The 26,671-nt window shown below is 47.3% G+C and overlaps 1 protein-coding gene across 3 annotated transcripts; it reads left to right on the top strand.

Annotated features, from left to right (window-relative positions):
* LOC100678690 lies at window positions 1-24,985 on the top strand. Of its 3 annotated transcripts, none has more exons than XM_016981214.3 (5): window positions 1-928; window positions 17,583-17,821; window positions 20,558-20,707; window positions 20,799-20,936; window positions 21,764-24,985. In XM_016981214.3, the coding sequence occupies exons 1-5, from the start codon at window positions 862-864 to the stop codon at window positions 21,974-21,976; spliced, it is 807 nt and encodes a 268-aa protein (XP_016836703.1). In that variant the 5' UTR covers window positions 1-861; the 3' UTR covers window positions 21,977-24,985. The 3 variants fall into 3 exon arrangements, with proteins under 3 accessions (XP_016836703.1, XP_016836702.1, XP_016836701.1); XM_016981213.3 differs by having other exon boundaries at window positions 1-952; XM_016981212.2 differs by lacking the exon at window positions 1-928 and adding an exon at window positions 13,613-14,586.
* Window positions 24,986-26,671: the final 1,686 nt, after the last annotated feature.

Raw genomic sequence — 26,671 nt, 5'->3', positions numbered from 1 at the left:
TCATCATCGCTTCCATAGGTCTAAAAATACAAGTGCAGACGGTGAGAGAAAGAGAGTGAATCAATTCGAAGGAACTTTGCTCTCCCTCTCGCCCCGCTGGAGAAAGATTGTACATCGTTTTGCGCGGAGGGCAATGTGCGTGTGTGTGTGTGTGTGTGTGTGTGTGTTGGTGCGTAGGTGTATTGGCGAACGGCACTTCTGGATGCGCGCTACTTGAGAGAGCTAAATTAAGAGTTTCTGATATTTGCCCGCGGTCCCGATCGACAGGGCTTCGCTGCGCTGCAAGTTCGCGGAGTTTCGTCTAGATCGTTTGTGTGCTTCTTTTTTTTTCTTCGAGCTGCTTCCGCGGAAGACTGCTCGAGCTGTAGTTTCTTGGAAAATTGTCGTTATCAAGGCCGAGCTAGCGGTGATTGGAGCTTATTTTTGACGCTTTGAAAGAGTCGAGGACAAGAAGAGGTGCCGTGGTGGTTTTTATTGCGAAAATTCGATCGACGATCGAAATTCTAAATTTTTCCAAATACGCGAGATATACGAGGCCCTACATAACGACCCAGCTTATGAATCGGCAATGTTTATTTACGCCCGGGCTGGCCCCTCTCAGTCCAGCACCGACGCTGTAATTGAACGCTCGTGTCGCGGCGCTTGCGTTTCGTAGAGTATATACGTGTCTGATAGTTCGCGAAAACGGTACCGTCTATAGCTCGAAATTCGCGGGTTTTTAATAATTTTAATTGCGAAGTTCAGAGTCGATAATTTCGGTTAAAAAAGTGAAGTGCGACGGGAGAGACAGAGTGCGTGTTACGCCAGTATCAAGGGACACTGAGATGCTCGGTAGCAGCAGCAGCAAGAACGGAAACTTCGATGGCTCAGCCGTTGACGCCGCGGAGCTACTTTTACAAAGCTCGAACTGCTGCGCGCAGCATCGCTCGTGAGTTTGCATTCATTAACGTACGTGAGTATTCCGAGATCTGGCGAATTTTTTTTTCTTGTTCAAATCAATTTTTTGTCGTTCATCTCGCGTGGGAAGTTATCTATTGTAATTTTATAGAGCAATTGATGAATTGGAGGTATTGTTTGAATGGTTAGAGTTTAAAATTTTTTAGAGATAATTAATATAGTACTCTTGGCGTGGAATATTCTGGTCGTAGGATAAGGACTTTGATTTCATGGTAATGAAAGTCGCCTCAAACCCACCATAACACACGTGTGTATGTTGGTATGTAGCGTAGCGCTATTGTTTCATCTGGACATCAATCGAAATTGTTGATAAGTTTTGGTACACCATCGCATCCACGATACCCTTTTATACTGCCGAATATAAAATAAGTATCAGTAATAGATTAACTAAAATAACTTGCGCTTAAATGATTCCCAAACTCACGATGAGAAGACGTCTCGATCTCTGAAAAAGTGAAACTTAAAAATTCGTCGTACTGAAACCTCAAGAAAAATGTCGTGGTCAAGATTTTAAATTTCTGAAATGCTGCGCAGTGCTTTGGACATATTAAAATTGTCAAGTCAAACCCAATCCTATGGTCGTCCTATTCACCGTCGGTAAATTCATCGCACATTGGAAAAATAGCTTGCCGCAAAATAGGTTAGTTTTGAAATCATACACGTATTTTTAACTATAGCCCCCAAAAACAAATCTAACCTAGTTATATGCGACTCACTTAAAAGCAGAGCTTTGTTTACTTTTTCGATTCAAGGTTAGAAAAAGATAATCCAAATTTTCGAATTCGTTTTCGATCCGCGCACAGAACTAGCGAAACGAGTTATTCAATTAGCTCTGTAGCACACCGGCAAATCGATTAACCGTGAGAACCACTTCGTCGAGCTCTCTCTCTCTCTCTCTCTCTCTCTCTCTCTCTCTCTCTCTCTTTCTCTCTCCTCTCGCGTATATCTGCATCGACGACAAATTTTTCCCACCACAGAAATATCCCTCTCCGTCATCGTCCGCCGAAAATACCTCAGCCCTCCACTCGCGCAGCTCATATCTTTCTTGCTCGTCGAATTCGAAAATCGCGCGGATTCCAGCCTACTTTTTTCAACGTCGCATAAAGAGCCATCCGCAATGAGAGTATCGCTCCGGAAACAGAACGTGAGAGAGAGAGAGAGAGAGAGAGAGAGAGAGAGAGAGAAATCTCGGTGCCCTGGGTGGTCCCCGCGAACGAGGCCGAAAATCTCCCGAGGAGGACAGAAGCTGCCCGCGGGGTTGAAAAAAGGGAAGAGTCTCCCTCTCTCTCTCTCTCTCTCTCTATCTTCTTTATGTATAAGTATATATCTATATATACTCATCCGCGTGCCTGCCTGGAAGAATGCGACCGATGTCTCTATCCGCTTCTTTTGTCAGCAGCTGCAGCGGAGAGTTTCTACTCCATCTTCTTGGGGTATGATATAAGAGGGAAGGCCGCGCGTTGTCGCGGGGACCACACGAATCGATAATTACTCGTCCGCAGGAGAAATTGCCACCGCCTTTTCCGCGCTCTCGGCTGCCGCTTCGGCGTTTTTCTGTACGATGCGAGAAGAAGCGCGTCGGCGGCGCGACCGGTTCCTCGAGAGAAAGAGAGGCTTTTTAATGTAGGTCCGCGTTAACTACTTCGACGGTTAATTCGTGCGCGAGCAGGCTTCGATGGCTCTCCGCGTGCAACGAACCCTTTACTTATTTTTTATTGGGCTTTTTTTGAGTCGAGCGGTGATGGAGTTGTTGCCGATTTGAAAATAAGTAGCGGTATACGCGCGAAATTCAATCAATGCGATTTCGAATGCATAATCCGGCCGTTGTAGGATACTGTCAAATAGTTTAATTTCCAATCTTCCTTCTCTCTAGAAATAGGTACAAAGTAAGAAGATTATTCCGGTCTACTCCTTCCACATTTTCCCCGCCATAGTCGGTGGGGGTATGATATGCGGGAAAGAATCCTAATTATGAGTGACGGGTCATATCAGAATATCGGCGCCGGATTGACTATCTTTTGGGAAAATGGAAATTGAGCGTGGGCTCGAAAGTAGGACGTAGCAGCTTGCCGAATTTACGCAATTAATTTGCGTCTGCCGCTTAAAATAAAAATTCAATATTTCTCTTTCGATCATTTTCGTTCGCTTCGCTGTTTTAAACGCACGATAAGATTCGAATAATGGGCCTTACACTGTCGTACGTTGTTGGCTTATAGTAGGATGTATTTAAAAGTCGCGCAAACCAATTAAACCCACATTAGTCTCGACAGGCCGAGTGAAAGCTGTCGATGATAGTTTCTTGTACACACAGCGAGATTATCATACCGAGCAGCATAATTATCTCGTGTAATTTTTATTCAGTGACTAACGTACGATAACGCAATTCGATAGTAGCGTCATTTTTGCGCGATAAGCAATATCGCACAATTCGCACAGCTACTATAACACTAGAGACGCGTCTACTTTCCAATAACAAAATCCCTCAGTCTCAAATATACAAAAAAAAACTTCCGTAAGCTTTCTACATCGAAAACGCGCAGCTGATGAACACACCGCGCGTAAAACAAGACCCGTTGCGCGCCTTGGGCCGATTTACATCAGCCGATCGAGCCGCGAGTCGCGATTTCGGCATAGTACAGTCGCGTGTGTACAGTGCGTATACGTGAGCCGCGTCTCGTTTGCATCGGGGCCGGAAGTCCTGCGGCCTTGAAGCCGCTCGATACACATCGCATCGGTTCAACGTATTATATTCGCGAGCGTTCAATCGAAAGTATTATTAATAGCGGCCGGAGCGCGCGAGTTGCGAGTCACTTTGACACGCCGACTGCAAGCCAATTTAGGAGTGTACTGCTGTTGCGCTGTCGGAGTTTTAGAGATTGAGATGCGCTTTGGAATTACAAAAAATTATATTATATGGGTGATGCAAAACCAATTGATCGCTGCTATTAGAAAGAAGTGCTTGCACCATTTATCGCCAGGACAAAGTTGCTGAGTCACTCTCTAGGCTCTAAATGCTTCGTTTATGTCATCTTATATTTATGTCACATTCGAATGCATAAGATCCGCTTTTTTCTGAGGAAAGCCTGCGTAGTCACCACTTAGCTCTCCGGGTATAAACCGGTGGGTTGCAGTTTATAAAACCGTTACAATACACATAAATTGAGTGAAATCATGGACACCAGTTGCACGAAAATAGACCAATTCGCATCACATCCGGATGTTCATCATCGTCCTAAAGTTACGTATCTTAAAATAGTGCAAATCATGCGTCAATCTCTCTCTCTCTCGCATCCCTATAAGCTTCTCGTCTATGAAGTTTTCCGAGACTTCTATACTTTTTACTTAGTCGTCCTTATCAATTGAAAATAAAGCAACGCGCCCGACTACAAACAGTCTCTTCCTCTCTGTGCGGCAATTTTTCCTGTCGTTCTTTTTATAGAAAAAAATACACACTCGCGAGTCGGACAAAATAGATAAAAAACGAAAATATGTTAAAACTCGAAGATAAGCCGTATGTGTGCTCTCGGGACGGCATGCCTCCGTCAATGGAGAAAAATTGCTCGCTCTCGTGCGTGAGCTCCTCTCCTTTTTCTGTTTCATATACACATGCATGCATAGCATATGCACACTCGAAGGAGAAGAGAACGTGCGTGCGCGCACGCCCTTCCTTCGAGACTCGCAATCGCGCGCGAACTTTCGCAGGTGATGCTCGAGTTTCCGCGTCTCGTGAGCAGCTCACGTGTAGAAAAACGCTGTTGAATTCACTCACGCGAATCGAGAAATGCTGCGATTTATCGGTGGAAATTGAAGGTGGGGCGTAACAAACAACGAAATTCTGGATTGGTGATGATTTTTCCCCCTTACGCCAGGTGCGAGTCATGCGTGGAGATGAAAAAGTTGAAGGTCTTTGTTGTATGCAAACTTGTTTAATGTATTTGTTAACATTTTTTTTTTAATTTTTTACAAGCTTTATATCAGCGTTAAACTCGCTGCTAAGATCTTACGCACTCAGTCGTTAGATGCATTTGTTTTTATCTACATTGCTTTGATAACTCGAAGAATTTGATAATCTCAAATTATTGTAGGTGTATAGATGTACTACGTGAATCACTCGACTTTTCATTAATCTCAATAACTTTTCAAAGCTATAAGTATTTATCGTTGTCTAAGCTGAAAGTCTGATGTTTTTTGCAATAAATATTTCTTTGGAAATGTATATCAAATTCCAAAAATAGAATTCTTCATGAAAGTCTTATATTTATAGCTAGCATTTTCAGTAACATATTAAGTTAGAACATCATAATTTGTACAGTACTGACATTGCATTCTGTCAGAAAGAAACGCCCGTGAAGAGAGTCACGTATACAGTATTATCCGAGCTTTCACTTTCATTTCTTATTAATATGATCTTGTTCGATCGCGGAGAATATCCGCATATCAATAAAATGTAAGCTTCCTGAAGCTGAATAAAATTCCCCGATCTCGTAAAAACTGACACATCGCGATTCGAGGAATGATCTTTATTTTATCTCTTTGAATCTATATGCAACTATTACAAAATTAGAGTGATTAATCGCGTATTAAAGTTCAGTTTTATACATTTTTCATAAACTATTTTGAGCGAGCAATAAAACATTTTCAATAAATATGGCCACAACGTTCGAACGTCGCCATATCCTGACCTAGGTTATTCGCATTATTAATATCGCTCTTGTCTCCTTTCAATAAACACGTGATCCAACAATAAAAGAAACGTGCCAATGCTGAAAGCTCATTATCGAATAAATACACACAACGTGACCATGCGTATGCTCGCGATCTCTCGCGAAGGCGAGTGATGTGCATTTTTTTCCATAGTTGTTATTCGCTGCTTAGAGCGAGATTTAAAAATGCATACTGCCGCCTCGATTTACATTGGTCGTCAATATTATGATGATATTTTTGTACCAATGAACTCTCCTCGATAGCTCCACGCACTGATCAACACGTGAATTTCTACATAAAAATGTCGCCGATAATCGGGAATACGCAGTTTTTTTTACTCGTAAATATTTTGATGCTATAAGTGTGTGTATGTGTTGCTTCAGAAAAAATTCATGTTTCCTGTGATTTTTAAATCGATTAAATATTTAGCAAAAAGTATAACGGCACCGACGCATTTTACTCGAAGGAGTAGAGAGGGACGAAGGTTGAAGGGATTTTTAATCCGGGGTGCTCTAAATTAAGGTATGATGTGATTAATGTTGACATTAACCGTATTTGTAAGACGCAGTGACATCGATAATCTTCTAGACGGGTTACGGGCCGATGTGGTGTTTCCCAAATCCGTTTGCCGACAATACGCCAGAGATGACTGTCGCCGGCGTGTGGCGTTGGGGTTGAGCGCAGTCAATTCCGAGAGTCAAGGCGATTAAAGTTTGATAGCGTTACAGAGCGTGAGCTTTGTCATCTCTGCCTGCACGAATCTTCGTTTTTTCTTAAAAGTGATTTTTTTTACTTGTAAAAAGCAATTACATAAGCTTCGCGTTAATTGTTATGAAAATAAGCCGCTTTCACAAAACGTAAATTTTTACTCCCTAAAAACGCATGTTCGCCTTTGTCAATCCCGAATACGCGTACTATCACGTGCTGGAAGAAATATTTTTATTTTGAATTGATAATTGATTTATGAGTAAAGCGGTCGGTTTAATTGTAAATCATGTGTTGTTGTGTAGCGTAATTGTTGTTAAAAATACGAACGATTTTTATTAGTAAATTCGCTCTATCGACCGCTTCCTGAACAAAGTGCATGAATAAGGAAAAATGTATGCGCTATATCGCTTATCAATATTTTTTCTGCAGGAGTCACTGACTCCTGCTCGATACGTGTACACATCCTTGTTTATCCTTTGCCTTTCAAACGTGCATATTAATTATTGTCCATCCGGCGTGTTTACTAACAAATACACGCGTCCAAGTTTTAATTTAAAAACAAACGTCGAATTATCTTCGAAGGTTACAAGTTTTTTAAATTAAATAAAAAAAACTTCCCTGTACGCTTTTCTCCGACTCAAACGCGCCCGGCACTCTTTTCAGCCGTAGCTTGCATTGATTTTCGCACAGCGTCCCCAGAGACGATCGAGTTGACCAACAAAGAAATTGGATGGGTGGGACACCTTTAGACCCCCGATTATAGCCCCACCTCTCGAACAGGTTGAAGTGGCTCTCCTTTCAGGTACACAGAGCGGCGTCGCCGAGACGGGCTAATCCTCACCCCTCTATTGGCGGCCACGTACTTTTTCAATTAGCGCACTCGACGAGAATAATCGGCTACGGAGTTAGACTGGCGGGCGCGAGAATTTATGGTGGACCACTGGTAAGGCTAGCGACAAAACCACAAATTTTCGGTCGACGCCGACGCCGGGGAATATTATATTCCGAGTGGAGGTGTGGACGCGGATTCTTTGTCGGCGGAACTTTGAGCAGAGGGCTCAAGATTTTCGAGCATGATACGCTAAATACTTTGAAATAACAAGATGAGATGCGCGAGATACACTTGGTTTCTCATATTTTGGTTTACGATGTGCGATAAATGCAACATTCGTAGTCGCGAAAATAAACCGACAGGTGCGTCTAATTTTCCGCTGTAAAAATACCTTTGTAATGAAAAAGCGGGAAACAATAAATTTCCGAAGAAGCGCGGCGGCAGACAAGTGAATAAGAGAAAAAAAAGAAATAATGACGGAACTTTTGCATTGACTCAAATTGTGATGTACGACGGCTAAGTGAGACGAAAGTGCCGCGTCATACGATATTCTCTCGTTGTAATAAGATAAAGGAAGATTTCCAGATACGATGCTATTCTCGCGCCTCGCGTACACTGTACGATTTAGTGATGCACCTGGAATCAACATTTTAAGACGAACAATTTTTCGATAAACTGCTATAAATAAATTCATTCGCCAACGGCTCATCGATCACGCAGGCGCCGCGTGCGCTTCACGGAATGATGAATCGCAATTCACTAAAAAAAGAAAAATCGCACTAAGCGGTTAAAAATCTTACTCACGCTTCCTCCAACTCTCTTTCTCTCCGCGGCGACGACAATCGAAATACCGAAGACATGCACAATCGGCGCCAATCACCGATTCGAGTCAAAACACGATCGTCCACGACGCCGGTCTAAATGCCTTCTAAAAATACACCTCCTCTCGAAAACGCGCTTCATTTCTCACTGTCACCGGCACGATCCAATCAATCGACTTCACGCGTCAGAGCCGAATAGCCCGCGGCGCCTCGCTCGCGAATTCCTCGAAGAGAAATGGGCAACGAGAGAGTCAATCGTCACGGGCTGCGCGTATACGTATATAAAGTCGCGACGACTGGACTACTGGCGTCGTTACGTCACCGGAGACGCGACGATAATGCGAGCGCGTGCGAAGCTGCTGTATAAACGCGCGGGCGCCACACGGCGCGTATGTGCGAGTTGATTCACGTGGAGAGCAGCCGGCGAGGATGAATGAATGAATAGTCGCCGGAGTTTCTGGGGCACGAGGTATTGCGAGCGAGCCATTATAAGACCGAAAGTTCGCGGGTTGGAATACTGCCCGAAATAGAGATTCCGCCACTCGTGGGAGAGCTTTAATTGAATGGTTAACAATTTTTTTTTCCTCAAAATCAATGTTGCGCGAAAAAAGAGTTCTCTAAGTCATCGTTAGTGTCCCGCATCTGGCTGAGCGTGGGCGCCGGTCATTAGGGCCACCCTCGCCTCCCACGCGCTCCCTTTGCAGTCTCTGTGTCACGAAGTACGCCGAGCAAAAGGCCAGCTTGAATTGCTGGATTTTGAAGAGCTTCTCTATCATTCACGCGCGCAGCGTCAAAGCTCATCGTCGTTGAAGAGGTGCGTAATTTCACGTCCTTCGAGTGGCCCGCTCTCATCGAAGCTCATGGAAAATGGAGAGCTTATAGAAAAATCGAAGCGATTTCTCTATACCGATCGCCGGCCAATCATTGCATCGAACGACAGGAATGGTCGCATTCCGCGAAAATCTTATTGACACACAATAAGCGCAGAGAGCGAGGCGCGTTAAAGCGAATCCAAGATTACAGGGCACTTCCGCGTGACGCAAAGACTCTACCCTTGTCCGGAAATTCCATACCTGCCGTTGCGAGTAAAAACGAGCACCGCCGCCGCGATCTCGGGCCGAAATCTTCGCGGAAGCGAATTTCGTCTTGCGGATTTTTGGCTGCTTATGCGTGAGCTGAGCAAAGAGAGAGAGAGAGAGAGATGGACAGGGGGAGGTATGCAAGAAGTGAAAGGACAAGTGGTGCAGTTTGCGGATCCGCGAGTTTGACGCACGAGAGAGGTATGCCGAGTGGCTGATGTCGGTACTCGTGGGATTTTTTTTTCTGCGCGATTGTTAAAACTGGCGTTCGGAAAAGTTCTCTATCAATAGGAAAAATCTCTCGTGCGTGTACGTCGGCGTGCGAACGGAAAATTCAAAAATAGACTTGAAATTGCATTCCTCCACTAGCGCGGCATTGGTGTATAGGATAAACGCTCTAATAAACCGCTGATTTCATAACTAATCACCGCGATCGTCATTCCGCCGATTACGCGCGCGTGCAGCGTTTATTTACTATTGCACGATGAAAATTTCCAACTCCGTACCAATACATGCCTTGTGTGCATAGACGCTTGAAATCAGTCCTCCCGCACAACCTCGTGTGTGTACTACGGAATCCACGTCGCGTGCCAAGCCGTAGGAGGACTTGCAATACTCTCGGGTCCAGACGATTAGCCGCTCCGGCAGCGCTACAGTGCATAGTACAATACGCGTGTGTATGAGTGAGCGCGCGGGATTTCCCGAGCCGGCGTCGCGGTCACTCGACTCGCGGCTTAGTCACTCTCGCTTATCGAATAATCGCGAGATCGTAATTCTCGCTGCCGTAACCTGCGCCGTGCGAGATTCTTCTCCCAAACTGCAGCGAGCAGATGTCGATCGGAATCTTGACGTTTTTGAGAGTCTGCAATAACAGGTATCCTATACTTTTGGGGAATTTTGAGCTGTGACGGAGCATTTTCCGTTTTTGTGCATAGGCATAATTAGCCTGGGAAAATCGAATTTCCCGATGTGATTAGCCAGCCGTGAAAAGTGCATTTTTGCCGACACTTTTTGCAATCCTCTGTACACCGGCTTTATGGTTATATACACGCAGAACAAAAAGTTAGGTGTGCACTATCGCATAACCGGGGTAAACCCCGCGCGAAAATTTGCATCGCGCGACGGAGCGTAGCGAGATAAAAAAGAACGCACCGCACTCCTTCCTCGTGTGCCGCGCGCTGAGCTATTAACGGCATGTAGAGGCGCGTTTTTCCGACAAAATAGAAACTTCCTTAATGATTCAGCATTAAAGACGTGTGTCTCGCGTACGCACGACGTTCGAGAGTCGCAGCGGAAACTTATAGTCTATCTCAACCGCAGGCGCACTTCCGAGGAGCAGCTGCATTTTTTTCCGTAACTCGCCGATGCGCGCGAATTATGTGGGTATAATCGACTCCTACGTAATTTGGAAAAACTTCAAGAACGAAAGCGTGGAAGCGCCTGCATGACTAAGGCGACAGTGCTAAGCGAGCTTCTCTATTGATTTGTGTGTGTCTTCCCGATGTGTTGGCCGCTCGGGAGTGAGGGAGAGATACACGTTACTTATATTGCTACTTCCGCGCCGAGCTCTGGCTCGCTCTGCTTTTTTAATGATATTTATTGGGCTAACGAACGCTAAAGTGTTTCGGAAGTATGGCGATGATTCACGGGGGTGCAGTGACGAGTCGGAATCTCGCAAGGTTTATTTACCGCTTTTTTTCACGCGTCGCGATCTGTATGTGGACCAAGGTCGTGATTTTTTTTCCTAAATTCTATTTAGGATCTCTGTACAAAGGCGGCCAGACGAAATCACATAATTAAAATCATACCCCGGAAAAACGATCTCCCAACAAGCAAACGCCACAATTACACTCTTCCAGCGTCGAGTTACACGTACGTACACGCGCTCTCTCTCTCTCTCTCTCTCTCTCTCTCTCTCTCTCTCTCTCTCTCTCTCTCTCTCTCTCTCTCTCTCCCTACAACTGCGTGATTTTCCTTCCGCGGTGCGCTTTCATCATCACCCCCATTGTGCGCCTATAAAACTCTGGCTCGCGCGCGCGATTCGTATTTTCTCGATCTCCGAAAGCATAATACTGCGCACTGCATGCACGCGCCACGTATTCGGCAAAGAAAAGCGAGCCGCAGCTGCTAGTCAGGACCTGCAGGGATTCTTTTGCTATTCAGGAGAGCGAGCGCGTGTCGCCTAAGGGCTGCTGCCGCAGCAGCAGATGCAGCTTCGAGGATATTTTTCTCGCTGCGCTGCCGCCAACCATTGAAATGCGACGCGCGCACGTGCATGCGTGCGTCTACGATTTGACTCGGAAAATTTTACGAACGCCTTGATTTTGTCTTTTGAGTTTTATGGAGCCGATGTGCGATCGAGCGATTGAACAGGTTTGGATTTATTGGTGTACTTGGCGGCTTTCATTCGACGCGATGAAGATCGAAATTGTCGCATTTATAGCTTTATGGTTCGCTGATTGCACGAGACTTTCTCAATCGGCGCGTAAGAGGTTGAGGATCCTGAATTTACAAAAAGTGACAAGCGATTTTCAAGAGTTACTCAGCGTTTTTTTTTTCATTTTGGGACATCACAGTGAGCGAAATTTTGGATCGGATTTGGCAAGCGTGATTCACCGACGCGCAATGTGTATCAAGCGCTATATTGCGGCAGGTCTGCCCTTAAAATTGACCGAGACGCCATAAACTAGCGGCCAATTAAGATAAAATGTGCGCAACACTTTTTTGCAGCACGACTGAAAAATTCATTATGAAATTACGGCAGTGAGTGTGCGTGTTAACGAACACGTTTGATCGCTCACGTGCCGGCGGACACGCAGCAGCAGCAGCAGCAGCAGCAGCACTTGGACTTTGAATACATTAAGGAAATGGCTCTCGCGAGAAGATCTCGCGCTGTAATATGGAAGAAAGTTGTCCCGTTGCTCCGGATGAGGTAGATTCTTGAGGTGCATTGCGTAAAGTTGCGAGATTTTTTCGCGACTTTGCGTGGGAGTCTTGCAATAAATTTTTTGAGCGATCGTAATGCGCACGTTTGTAATTTATGGTTTACGACTACCGGTAAAGAAGTCGGAATTGAGTTGTTCGAATGCATCGTATCTTAACGACAACTCGATAATTTTTATGGCGCAATGAAACGTAATTTTAATCAAATAAATGATAAATTATCCGAGTTGAAAAAAACGATGTTCTTCTTGTAATTTAATTAGTGGCTTGAACCTGCAATAAGAAAAAAAAACATAGAGGAAGCGAAGCATCAGCTTTGCGGGAAGTGTTAAACGCCGAGGCTAAACGAGATACAGAAAACCAGTCGTTTGGTCATTATCAGCTGGTTATCGCATCCCGATCTTTCGGTTTGCCGGCGGCACGAGACCGGCACGCTGATGAACTCAGCGCAATTTGACGTCCTGCGAAAGCGAGTTTACTTTCTTGGCGACGCATTTTTTTTCCTGCATCGTAAAATTCGAAATACGAAAAATTTTAATCAACGTCCAAACCTGCCTCGTCTGATGCATGCGGGACATCAATGACAAGCTCTAACAAGGAATACACGTGTTATCCCACCAGATCTCACCGCAGTACACACCGAGAGAGCCAGAAGCTCTTATCTGCACAATACAGAGCGGAAAATCTCGGCGCACGGATCAGAGAGAAAGAAAAAAAAATGCCGCTATAATCCATCGTTGGCGAGAGTTGACGCAGGAGTGCTGGTCAGCAGCCGGCCGCAGGAGCATCGTCTGCTAGCAGACGACGACTCGCGCGCGACTCCGGAGTAGGGATGGAAGGAAGTGCCGGCGAGGTGGGGGTGCGGAACGCGCTGGTGTGCGTGCGTGCACTCCTCTCCCTCCTCCCACGAGCTCTCTTCCCCTCCCCTCCCTCCTCCCGCCGGGGGAATTATGAATGAGTCGCGCTGCCGAGGCGTCAGGGGTGGGGGATGATGCTGCTGTGGGGGCGTTAGACGAAGAGGAGAGCTTGTGTGTGTGCGTGTCTCTCTCTCTCTCACTCTCTTTCTCTTTTGCATCGGGAGGGTAGTGGTGGGGCTGTAGGGAGAGAGAGAGAGAGAGAGAGAGAGAAATAGACGGTGCAAAAGCGGGATACAGCAACGGCGGCGGCCACGTGCGTGCGGCGATCGGCGACAGGAGAGAAAGCAAAGGTGAAAAGAGAGAAGAGAAGACGAGCAGCACCTTCCACTTCCACCTTCCGCAGGTTCACTCCTACTACTACGAGCTGCGACAGAGAGCGAGAGAGAGAGAGAGAGAGAGAGAGAAAGAGAGAGAGAGAAAGAGAGAGAGAGAGAAAGAGAGAGAGAGAGAAGAGCCGACTGTGGGATTTGTTACCTACCTATACCTTCAAGCGCGCGCGTCACACGCAAACGCCGCGCCACGGGAGGTGATACAACACAATCTCTCTCTCTCTCTCTCTCTCTCTAGCTTGGCTCGGCCGCGGCGGCAGCCACGAGGAGCGAGCGAGGACTCACTACTCACTCAGTCACCTTCTGACACTCGGCCGAGCAGCTCGCGCTCACACAAACACACACACACGCAAGCGCGCGCGCTGCAGTTCACGCGCGCCCTTAAAGACGCTGCAGAAAGGGGGATAGATAAGAGACAGAGTGACGGAGAGGGAGTAACCACTGCGCTCTCCCCCCTCCCCGCCGGTAGCACTCACCGCCACCACCACCCACGAGAGAGTGAGAGAGAGAGCGGACGCAGCAGCAGCAGCAGCAGCCACCCCCTCTCGATTCGCTCTCTCGTCGCAGATCTTTTGGGGATCCGTTATAAGTATCAGTGCGTCGCGTGTGTCCGAGATCAGTGCTCGAGGCTTCGTGATAGCGGCATGTCGTCAGCTGCTCTACTACTGCCAAGCTTTTGGAGAACGCATTGATCAGTCGAGATACCGATCTGTACTGCATACAGTACACGAGCCCCAGTCAGCAGTGTTGTCATGCCAAGCAGCAGCAGCGCAGCCGATCCTCAAATCGAGTCTGCCGAGCCAACGGCGAGGACCTACATCGACATGTCGAGCAGCAGCAGCAGCAGCAGCAGTTCAGTTCAGGCCTCGGTCTGCCCCTCGGACGAGAGGACAATGCAGCGGATACTCACGAGGGACCAGAGGACGACGTATCACAGAGTGCGGAGTTGCAGTGACGAGAGACAAGCCGGCGTTGCGAACAGTGTAGTGATGACCGCGGCTAGTAGTAAAAAGTCGTCGTCGTCGTCGTCGACGACGACGAGGTGTTGTGGTGAACGTCATGATGATTGTGGGTGTAGTAAGAGCAGGACGCGGGACCTTGTTGTTACCGACGAGATCGCGAGAACCATGTACTCGGATGTTAGTATTAATAATAGTACTGTGACCAAAAGCTGTGATGATAACGAAGAGCTTCAGAAGGATTGCGAGCGGGGCTGCGCAGTGCCGAGAAGCTATCAGATTCAGGAGCTTGGGATAAGGAGAGCAAAGTTCGTTGTCGCCTGCGGCACGTGGCTGAGTAAGTTGTCAATCTCATTTTTTTTTACTAGTAAGATCGAAGTGACATTGGATGAAATTGGAGGCAAGTAGTATACGGCAGTGCGAACGGGGTCGGGGAACGTGTGCGACGGGAGGCTGACACTTGTTGCTTCGGCGGGACAGATTTGCACCTGGCGGGCTTCTCGCTTGAAAACTCGACTTTTTTTGCATTTTCAATCGATAGAAAGCGTCGCACTAATTGAATTATTTTTAATTACGATCGATTCAACAAATTATAGCTTTTAAATTAAAATCGCGATGAAGGCTAATTCCGGCCATTGCAACGCATCCGGCGCATGGCTCGTAAAATCCCCGGGAAAGTGTACGTCGGCAAGTGGCTATTTACACCTCAGACTAATTAAAGGCGTACCTCAACCCATTATAGGACATCAAGTGTCTCGGTATTCCCCCTTTGCGCCCGGTATCCCTTCCGAGCGTCGGGCCTAATCCTTTAAGCCCCTGGTGTAGCCCCATAACAATATGCGAAAATTCCCCGCGTCTGCCGTCGGCGCCAGAGAGTTGTCGATCGAAGGGGTGAATAGCAGGTCGATGCCGATTCACGGGGTCAGTCCGAGTTGTGTTCCAGAGTCGATACAATTTTCTGAATTTCTGCTGCCGCTGATTTACTTCGCCGAGGTTTCCCTATGGCAATTCGTAAGTGTCTCTTCTTATATACTCCGCAAAAAGTGTGTTAATTAATCTGCATATTTTCGAGCGGCTCGTAGATCAAAACGATTCGCGTATAAATTACGAAATAACGCGCATTCTTATGGTAATGCGAGGAGTCTACTCTACTCTCAGTTAATTTTTTTTTGCAAGCAACAAGCAACGCATTTCTCGAATACACTATTATAATACAGCACGTATACAAAAAACGCATATTTTCGGAGTTTTCGAACGTCTTAATCGCCGCCGATAAGACAGCCTATTAGCTCCCGTTTAGCCTCGTCACACAGCGAAAGATGGAATCGGCCATCACCTTTCCCGGAATAAACGACGCATTTCGCGGAAGGTTCCGAAGATTTCTCTGTATAACGCGGACGCGCACCTCGCCAAAACTTCGTACACTCTGCCGAAAAAAGGAGAGAAAAAAAATGTAACAGGTCAACGCTTCTTTCCTTCTTCCTCTTTGTCATTCTTATTACCAGTGTATATACTGTCCGGTGCGCGTACGGACACACACACGCGCATAGTAGCCAAACCAGAGTGTCGCGGTTCAACGCACGTCTCTTTCTCGGCGTTTTTTTTTCGTCGTTTAGTTTTCGTCGTGATTCAGGCGGAATTCCCACGGCATCAAAAGGAGAGAAATATGAAATTCTGTATATATGTACTTACTAACGGCTCGCGTGCGCTCGACGCGTCGCTCCAGATTTACGCGTGTCCGAGACGACGCGGAAAAATTACACAGTAAACACATCCCGAGAGTTGTTGCCATGTGACACTTTATTAGAGACGAATCAACAGCGAGATTTCCAGTCGCATCGATAGGCAAACATTTTCTCCGGACAGCTTGAAAAAAGAAGTAAATCGCGCAAAAAGCCCGTGTGAATCCCTCTCTCCAGCTCTCCTTGCATACAAAGTGTATCGGCGGCGCGCGCGCCGGAGGATTCCCCGCGGCGCCTTCCGCGCTTGCGCGCGATTTTCCCGCGGCAAATGCTCCTTTTTTCTCGCTCTACGGCCAACAAACAGGCGCGCATGACGTCAGTGTCTCGCGTGTGAGTCGCGAGCCGATGAACGTATTAGTCATCGCTGCTCGACGGACTCTCCCTGTGTGTGTGTGTGTGTGTGTGTGTGTAGTTGCTAACGGTTTGCGCGACTGTGCTTATCGATACCCAGAGCTCGTCGCATCTCCCGAGATGCAGCCAAAGTTTCTTTCCCTTCCTCCGTTATTATATAAATTAAATTAACGAGTGACTCGCGGAGGAAAACAATTGCAAAATACTAGGAGCTTTTTCGAGCTTCCAGCGCGCACAGGTGTGTGTGTGTCCAAAGAAAAACGTCGCGCGGCGGAGAACAATTAGCACGTCGTCGGGGGGCCGCATTAAAAATAATTAGCGAGGGATAACTCGCATATTTTCCAGCGGCTCGTTTTCCGCGTCATTTTAACCGCGATAGGCAGTTTTTCGGGGCAGTTTTCGTCTGGTGCGAATCCCGATCGTGACTCGGCGTGACGCGGGGAATTCGAGTAGTCTGAGTACCGTGAGTCAATGCGATCTCTCTTAGAGCTGCTGCTAGACGTTGCGTCATAAATCGTCACTTCGTCTATTGCAAGATACGACGCCATACAGCGCCGTCTATTTTCGCGCCTCTCCGATCTTTTTTCGCGCGCTCGATCCCGCCGCGGGCCTAACGGTTGGTTGTCCCTGTTTTCCCGATAACGTCGCGCATCCATCACACCTCCCGAGACACGACGCGCGCGCCGCTGACCGGGAGTCCCTTCGGGCGCGCGCATACGCGCTAAATTGGCGAACGTGTGCCGGGAGTTCGACCTACCGCAACGAATCCCGCGGAGAGCAGCTACATTGTCGTAATTGCGTATAATTGTCGCTCGGCCGAGCAATGCGCGAGGACATCGCAGGCCATTACCGCATTTTTCCGCGGAAGCTTTTTGCGCACGCGTCGGTCCCCCTTTGAGATCCTCGCTCGCCTGGCGATTTTTTATACGCATCGAGCTTCTTGCGGTCAAAAGTTTAGGTGTCGCGAGTGCGAAAGCGAGAGAGAGAGAGAGAGAGAGAGAGAGAGAGAGAGAGAGAGAGAGAGAGAGAGAGAGAGAGAGAGAGAGAGAGAGAAGGAGCTTGTGCTGCGGGGGGAAAAAATTCCGAGCCGAGCGTTGACGCTCGGTCAAGTGCGATAACGAGTCGCAGTCGCGCACACCCCCGCACGGGCAGCTATAATTGGCCCTTTTCTTCCGCTAATTGCCGCGCTGTGTGTGAGTATATCAATGTACTAAGGGACTGTGATTTTTTTCTGTTGCAGGGCTAGGTAGCCTATTAGTAGCGCTGCTCGCGATCTCGGTGCAGGGCGCCCCCACGATGACTTCGGAGGACAGACGACTGGCGTCGGTACCCAAGTGGACGAACCCTTGCGGTTTCGCAGCCGAGGAGTTCGAGGGCGACATCGACGTCATGCAGCTCAACGACGAGACGCTGCTATCCAACATCGTCATGCAGGCCAAGACTGCCCTCAGCTACGCCCAGGGCTTTCGCGACGATTACGTAAGTGCCAGTTCTTTTTTCTTTTCGCGCATATATAATGTGTGTGCATCGCTGCATCATCGTCGCGAAGTTAATTTTGATCGACGGGATATGCCGGCGGAAGAGAGTTATGGTGCCGCATGCTCTTCCGGTCGGACGTGCTCGTCGTTGCCGATGCGCCGCCGGTCGTGCGCCGATTTTGAGAGCGAATTTCTCGAGATGCTTATCTCGCTTCCCCCCGATCGCGTCTTCTTCTCTATGATTCTTCTTCGAGGATCGTCTCTCGGCCGGAGAGCGAGGAGACCCGTGCGACCGCTCGTTATCGTCAAGGCCGATAATTCAAGGTGATCCATCGGAGCCGCTAATTTATGCGCTCGGCAAAGCGTGTGCAGCTTCTTTTTCGGAAACCCTACGCTGACGCTCTGGCGCCTCGGGAAACGTGAGAAACCGCTAATCGAGCGCGCTCGGCTTGAAAATTGCCCCACCTGCTCTGCGCTTAAATACGCAGTGCGCCTATTATACGCGTATTTTCATCGCGAAAAGTTTCTCTCGCTTTTTATCTCGCGCGCTCACATCCGGACTTTGTATAATACGACTGCGCTACCAGCTATGGCTGCTGCGTGTGTATCGAATTGTCGCTGAGTTGGAGAAAAACATCGGGTGTCGAGTTGCGCTGCTTCTCGCTACGGGGCCGCTGATATAAGGGGATCGCAATTTAACAGTAGCTGCAGCACAGGAAGCTGTATTGATTTTGCTTCGCCTTTGTGTAGCAGCAGAAGTAAGAAGTTATATCGTAGAAGCGACAAAATCGCGCCAAAACGAGTAACGCGCGTAAAGATGAATCGATTAATTCGCCGCGCGCCGGATTTCGGCGAGCTTCCGCTCGATCGATCTATGACGAGTATGACGCCACGCAACGTGACAGCCACATAATCGGCCGAGCGCAGAGCTGCTACTCCCAATAAATCAGAATCGGCGTTTGCAGTCGCGCGCGCGCGAGTGTGTGTGTAGAAGTAAGAGAAAGAGCCGACGGCAGCGGGGCAGACGCCGCCGCCGCCGCCGTCGGCATACACCGACATTGCGTTGCTTGCATACTAAGGGACGTCGCGACCGGATACGCCGTAGTCCTCCTGACGTACTCCTCCTCCTTCTTTTCTCGCCGGCTTTCGGCCTCACATGCGCCGAGAGCGAGCGATGATGCTTTTTCGATCGTTCGCTTCGCGACCGATTTTTCAGACCTCCTCGCGCCTGACTTTGTACGAGTGTGTGTATTATACGAAGGAGCCGTCGCAAGAGTTCAAAGGGACTGCTTTCGCGGCGGTGATCGGTTTTCGATCGGTAATCGAACGCCGTTTTACGAGTCGATCTACTCGTGTTCTCGCGACTGTACACACACGCGCAGACATCGTATTCTACTAATGAATGCGCGTCGCCGAGTTTTTAATCGAATTTCGCGGCTAATAGCGGGTTAGCGCGCGAGCCGTGGAAATTAATCGTGAGGTTATAGAGAAAAATCTTCGGATAGAGACATTGTCGGCTGCGCGTATACTCGTTTCGTACCTCGTAAAAATCGCTCTCGAAGAGGGACACACGATCGTAAAACGAACCGGTGGTGCCTCGAAATCAAGGCTCGGCGTTGGCAGGAAGTATAGGTATAGCTATGGACCCGCCAAAATCAATTAGTCTCTCGTCTCGGCGATCCTCGGCGGCCGCCGCCGACTACTTTTTTTCTCTCCTTTGGCACCGCGCGCTTATTAGTAGTTATGAAATTTTCGGCCATGCGTATACGTGTGATTCTGAAGATCTCTGCGGTCTACGCGCGGGGATTTATTTTCATAAAAATCAATGCTCGCCTCTGTCTCTCTCTCTCTCTCTCTCTCTCTCTCTCTCTCTCTCTCTCTCTCTCTCTCTCTCTCTCTCTCTCTCTCTCACGGCTTAATTGGAGAGGTTGGGCAATTACATTCCCAGACGCGTTCTTCTCAAGCTTCCTTTGTCGGATCATGGGAGTGTGTGGCCGAGCAGCGCGCGACAATTATAATATAACATCGCGTGATGCAGGTATTCGCTCGGCCGTGTCAACAGCCATTATCGCCGTGGCGTCATTCCTCGGCCTAATGATAAGCTCAGCTGACTATCTCTCCCGTTTCAATGAAAAAGAAATGACTACGACGACGCTCTGTTTTGATTCCGAGCGCATAGGTGTCCGTTGCACTCGCTGATGTTCAATAGAGGCCAATTGAGCGAGATCAAACTGTACTGTTCACTTGCGCGAGCTTTTCCGAGTATAACATTTCGCGGCCGAGCTCTCCCCTTAACTCTCTTGAATCATCGCGCGCGCCTGCGTTTTACATCACACTAATGGCCCTCGCGTTTATCGCTGAGTAAGACCGCGCGGTTTGAAGTGCGATGCACCGCATCGATTTCTAGAATCAACGCGCGCTTCATTCGATGATCGATTCCCACGTATACGATTTTTTTTCTGGCGAGGCAAAAAAGGGACACGCACGCGATGGAAACACATAATATTCCAGTTCCGGCTCGTTTACGCAACCGCAGCGGTGGCGGCGGCGGCCTTTTGGTCCGGACCTTTAACATCGGCAGATAAGCCGATTTTTTGCGCGCTGTCTCCGTCCTTCGATGCGCGAATCTTCCGATGCATGATTGATGTAGCACAAACACACAGACGAGCGGTGGAAATAGAAACAAGTATTGTGTATAGAAGCGTATGCTCACGGCCGGTGTTATTTTTAATTACAGATCAAGCGGACGTTCAACACGGACTACGCGGATCTGCACTTGACGTGGAAAGACAACCACTACGACTGGCTGCCCGGCCCGAAGCAGATACCGAAACAGCTCGGCCAGCAGCTGGACAAGGAGTTCCTCGATAAGCTGGAAGTGCGCATGGTGAGTTATATTATCCATCTCTCGCGTCTGCTTCTATTATTAATCGCTTTGTGCTAATCCGAATCTCTTCTTTTTTTCCTTGCTCCCGCAGCTCGACACGGCACTGCTGGACGCCTACGAGTACATGCAGAGGTACGCGGTGGGTCTTGAGCAGATCGCCTGGGACCAGGAGGACCACGGTCTCGAGTTCCGAAAGCAGTTCAAGGATTCGGAATACAATCTCCGAGCGGTAAGCATCATCTCCGACTAGCTGAATTTCAGTCCCTGATTAGCCCGCTCGCTTTCTATATCGCGTTTACGCGGCGACTGCGAGATGTGCCGATCTAAAAGAGAAAAGTCGCGCGCGGATGCAGGCGATTCGAGCTGAAAGAGAAAAAAGCGAGCAGTAAACTCCGGCGAGTTGCGCAAAAAATCGCGTAGTAGAGATTTTTACGTCTCCCAAGCTCGTCGTGTTTTATTCTCGTCGCGGGAAAAAATTGGAAGAACGGGCGGATCGATGCAAAAAATCGCCGGCTGCTCAGCTCGGGCTACTTTCACAATGGCACACCGCGCGCGTCTGGGGGCTTTGAGAGATTATTAGCTCTGTGACCGCTCGCCCGCTCTCGCGCTTTGTCATTAGAGTCGCGCGGCGATATTTTATTTATGTGCTGTTTTACGAGCGATCTCGATTTTCGTGTTGAAATCGGCGAGCTTAGAGGATTTTCGCTTGATAAACCGTCGCCTTTAACGGTTCGCTGCCTGTATATTGTTGAAAAAATATCGCGTTTTAAAAGAGCCGATGGAAAGTTTCGCAGAGCGAGAGACAAGGGGAATTCCTCGTGTCAGGAAACGGCAAATAGATTCTCGTAAACAAAGGCATGAGTAGTCTCGCCGCGTCCTCACTAGCGAAATTTATCGATCGGTAACGAAATCGATCGTCCGTCGGAAGCGCCGGACGGCATTCCGAGTCAGCCACTTATAGAGATCGCGCAATTAGATTGTACTCGACGATAATACACCAGCTCTTCCGGAATAATGCAATAATAAAATCTTTTTTCTCTGTTGCCATGCTCACAGGTGCTGTGCGAGCTGCAGATGGCGCTGGCGGAGCGCGGAGTAGTGCCACGGCCGGACGTTTCCCGCGACATCATGTCACGCGAGTACCGCGACATGTCGGTCAGCGCCACCTATCGCAACCTGCGCGACTGGCTGATATTCCGCGACTACATGAACGGCCTCGAGTACATAATCGAGGTGTTCAATCAGTTCGTCCAAGGCATCAGGTCCTGAGGATGGCCAGGCGAAAGCCGAACCAAGCAGCTGGCAACCACGGCGACTAGCAGCAGCATCAACCACCGACTAGCCCGCTACCGTAGACTTCAGCGCGCCAGAATGATGCAGCAGCGTAAAACCGCCGCTATCTCCTCCTCGTGATGATGAACACACAAAATTAATACACAACACACACGCAAACGATGAACGCACAGACGTGTTGTCGCTGTCAGGGTACAGAACATAACGAAGCGAAGGAAGAAGGGGCGAGAGGGTGAGGGCGCCACCTGTATTGGAACGTCGACGACCGTTGAATGCTGTGCGCGGAAAGAGTGGGGATCGTGGGCTTCTGTGTGGTTTATCATTGAAAAACTGTGCGGTTCGGGTATAGGATGCATGTGTATACATACGCATATGTATAGCTGATGATGGATATGTAGCCTCGGAAAGGATTACGTAGTACACGTAGTGATGCGTATGCGCGAACTGTGCAGTTTTTGTTGCCGAGAACCGACTATATAGTTGAACATATAGTTTTTATGTTAAAAACTATGTAGTTGTCCAGTAATGAATCGTGCTCGAAACGAATAAGTATGTAGAAAGTTATATCTATATATATATATATATATATATATATAGTTTTTACATTAAAAGCTATATAGTTGAGTATATAGTTGCAGTGAAAGTGAATCTGCACCGGCGATACGATTCGCGACGATCTATTCGGTTTTCCTCTCGCGAAAGTCCCGCAGAGCATTCAACGGCGAGCGAGGGAGCAACGCGCGCGACCCTCCGCGAAATCCTCTAGCGGAAGAAGACTGCGATATCCGGCTGAAAAGGGACTCATCAGAGCCGCAACGCGGGATAACGTTTGAATGATCCCTCTTTCAACCAGTGCAACGCAGCTCAGTCGGAGAAGCTCGTCGTTTCGATGAAGATGAAAACGAGCTGGAGCGGAGAGCGAGGCAAGGGAGTTTGAAAAAATTAACGACTTTCGTTTGCAAGACGACGAGTATCATCGAGTATTCGAACAGAAAAACACACCAACAACAACGACACTTACACAGAAACGAGAGGAGTGGCAGGTGATGCATAAAAACATTGCTGAAAAGTCGTTGAAAAGCCAGTCCGTCGGCCTTTCGCCACCATGTCTCAAGAGACAAAACTAACCGTCATCGTGATCATCCCTCGCACGTTATTAAACACTGTAGGCTTACATTAACGTAGTGAAGAAATTTTCTTTCACTACTCCGATTTATAGAAGACGCTTTCGTTTTCTCGTGGTATTATTGTATAATTTAACTGCCGCAACGAAATCTCGCCGAGTGAGCGACCAACCGAGAGCAAAGTAATCGGCTTTGCTTTTTTCCTCTTTCTTCGACGCTCGGGTCCCCAGCAACGGATCCGAGCGAGGAAGAGTTATATTCATATATTTATGCGTTCGATCGTTTTTGCCGTTAGCGTCGAATTTAACAATTGGGAAAAACGACATCGGACTCGCATCAAATTCATATAGTACATCTCTTTGCGGCCGATTACTTCGCGCTCGCGTTGCGCGCGTAGATCAGCAGCGTGAATTGATGAATTTTCGTTGTGGATATAGCTGATTCGAGACAAGTGAACGGATCGAGTGTATTTCGATGTGTATAAATGTATAAGTGAGTATTCAGCGAGAGAAGCGAAAGACGTGTGAATTTCCGCGCGCGAGCGCGCGCGTGATTTGAGAAACGAAAAGCGTATTATTTAGTTGATAAATCTCGAAGCGGAATATGACATGTCGCTGGTCACGTATTATTATGTAATAGTTAACGCAAAACGTCAAGGAAGAGCTAGCGAAAATGAGAAAGTGAAAAATTGAGTCGTGAGATTGAGTGAGTGCGATCGATATGAGAGTGAAAAATCCCGTCCTTGTTAATCCTATGTACGATTAATATTTATTGACTAACCGTGTAATTATTCTTATTAATATTATTATTTTTTATTATATGCGTATTTATTCAGATTATTTATTTTATTTTTGTAAAGACTTTACGTGACGCCTGATCGAATGCTATATATATTTAAAAGTATATTATATATATGTGTATGTATAAGTACGTTCTGCGGAGATGTGGAAGGCGTGTAAATATAATGAGGATATTCGGAGAGAATATAGGGATGAAGAAAACGTATTAGACATATGTATGGAATATGCCGGCCACTACATTAACGAGCTTCCGGACACACATACACACACACACACATGCACATACACACGCGCGAGCTACGTTGCTGCGTCGCAGGAAAAACTTTTTCGCGCATAAAAGCAGCAGAGTTTGTCCCCTTTTAGCATTGACTTACCTCCCCGATCGCGGGGACTTGGATTAAAAAATGTCTCTTCGAGGCTCCCACACGCTCGGAATCCAGTTTTGCTATATTTGTCTTTTTTTTTAATGAAAAGTTTTTAACGCTTTTAATTTTGTAGACGTGTACCATTTTAACGAGCTTTTTTCTCTCTTTTAAATCGACGAGCAGTGTGCGGAGCCGCAAATTTCGAAAAGAAAAAAAGAGAGAAAATTTTCTCAACGCAGCAGCGCAGTTCGGAGACTCGTACTATATTATGTATCTAGAATTAACGTTAAGCGCGCCTCTGGAGTGGATTTAAGACTTAACTCAAATTTGCAAGTCTCGATTCCCGCGTGCCTTAGCATCTCGTGGCGCTTAATAGATCCAATCGAAAGAAAGAATCAGAAAAGTATACATAAACAATGTTCCTCGCTAAACCGGTATCGTCGATCGAGAGACGCGTAGCTCTCGATCGCGTTTCTTCTCCTCTCGCGTACTATACTTTTGTCCTTTGCTATGTATATTGTATTCTTTTGTACACTTTTTTACCTCGAATTGTATAAAATCTTCGCCCATGGACACCGAAGCGTGCGCATATGTGTAAAATTCTCCAGCGAACACACCACAGAACACAGATACACACTGCATTCGTTTTGTAAAATTCTGAAAGAATATATAAAAGTGAAATTATTATCATCGTAACAGATGGTCTCGAATTGTAATTTTGTTCCTTTCTTGGCATGCTGTATATTATTACTCTTGATCCGCTGCACCTATATAGTATACACTCTGATACGCATAACTCTATCGTTTTCTAGAAGCAACGATTTTATCCCAACGCGTATATGATGAATCGTAATACATATGATATCTCCGATCGGTGATTTATTTTATCATCGTATGCATATCACGCACGTCGATAAACGATAAATTATATTGGGAAGATCACATTATATAAACATATAAAATAGATCATAGTGACTGTATACGAGCTGCTGCACTTTTCAATGTTCTGGTTGGAAATGTCACACACTGCCAGTCACATTGTGGGTCTTAAGAGTATATATATATATATATATATATATATATATATATATATATATATATAATATATATATATATATATATATAGAGTAAAAATATCGTTAATGTATAAAAAATAATTTCTTCGTATAAAACATTGTATATAAAACAGATCCGATATATGAAAAGCTACGGAACATTAAATATATATGGATATGTAATAACTTTCACGGGCCTCGCGATTCCAGTCGCCCGCGCTCTGTTGTATCATATTAAACCAAAGACCGTTCAATCATCGAAAATGACGACTTGTTCTTCACACCAATCCCACATCCCAGAAATCCTGGCTAAATCACGTGCGAGAAGGCACGAAGTAGCTGCAGCGAGCGATTCCCGGAATAACGCATCGAGCTTACGGTACCGAATTTCAAGAGTCTGTCACCTCGTACACGCACATACTCGGTTAGTCAATCATCTCTCTCTCTCTCTCTCTCTCTCTCTCTCTCTCTCTCTCTCTCTCTCTCTCTCTCTCTCTCTCTCTCTCTCTCTCTCTGCGTTTGGAGCTGGTTGATCAAAGCCGAAACCGGCGCATATTTCCAGCCTGTTCTAACGATCATAATGCCTAGGCAAAACATTGACACCTCGCGTCGCTGCGCCGCGGCATAACGTCTCGTCTCGGCTGCTCTGGCGCGGCGTCTATCGTCGTCAAACACGGGTCAGTGGTTCAGCTCCTCGGCCACGTGAAAGGCATGTAACCTGCGCGCGGCCACACGTGTGTGCCGTACGACAACGAGCTAACAGCTTGTGCAAACAGGCCGGCTTCCTCTCAAACACGCGCGCGCCGCGACCACTTGTCGCGCGATCTTTCGAAAAATCGACGCTGGATTTATCTCTCTCTCTCTCTCTCTCTCTCTCTCTCTCTCTCTCTCTCTCTCTCTTATGGTTTTTTCCTCCGAGAGCCGAGCGCTGTTGGGGCTTTGAATATTTTTGTAGAGAGTAATTTAAAAAATCATCGGCTCTTCATAATAGATACGTCAATTTTCTATACACTGCGTAGAGTGTGTCGCGGGACACAACTAGTTCTATTAGTAACTGCAAAGGGCCGTCGCCGTAGTCTGCCTGTCCCTCGGGTCCTTGAAAAGGATGTGCGTCGTTGTGTGACTATACGTCTCCGAGCAACAGGTACGTATAATACTGCAGCCCCGTGCGATTGGATCTCATGCGGCGAAGGTATGAATGAGCGTCGTGAGAAGAAGACGAAGAAGAAGCTGCGGAGGGGAAGGAAAAAAATTTGTGCGTTTTGGAGGAGAGAGTCGGAACTGATGTGAATGGTGCAGAGCTCTGGGAAAACTGCGCGCGCGAGAG

The sequence above is a fragment of the Nasonia vitripennis genome, chromosome 1, assembly GCF_009193385.2.
Source record: "Nasonia vitripennis strain AsymCx chromosome 1, Nvit_psr_1.1, whole genome shotgun sequence".
Taxonomy (NCBI): Eukaryota; Metazoa; Arthropoda; class Insecta; order Hymenoptera; family Pteromalidae; genus Nasonia; species Nasonia vitripennis.
This window is presented reverse-complemented; position numbering and strand designations above follow the sequence as displayed.

Coding starts and splice junctions, on each gene's coding strand:
- LOC100678690 (XM_016981212.2), top strand. CDS start 14,043: ATGCCAAGCAGCAGCAGCGCAGCCGATCCTCAAATCGAGTCTGCCGAG. Junction 14,587..17,582: donor CGCCTGCGGCACGTGGCTGA/GTAAGTTGTCAA, acceptor TTTCTGTTGCAG/GGCTAGGTAGCCTATTAGTA. Junction 20,708..20,798: donor ATAAGCTGGAAGTGCGCATG/GTGAGTTATATT, acceptor TTGCTCCCGCAG/CTCGACACGGCACTGCTGGA.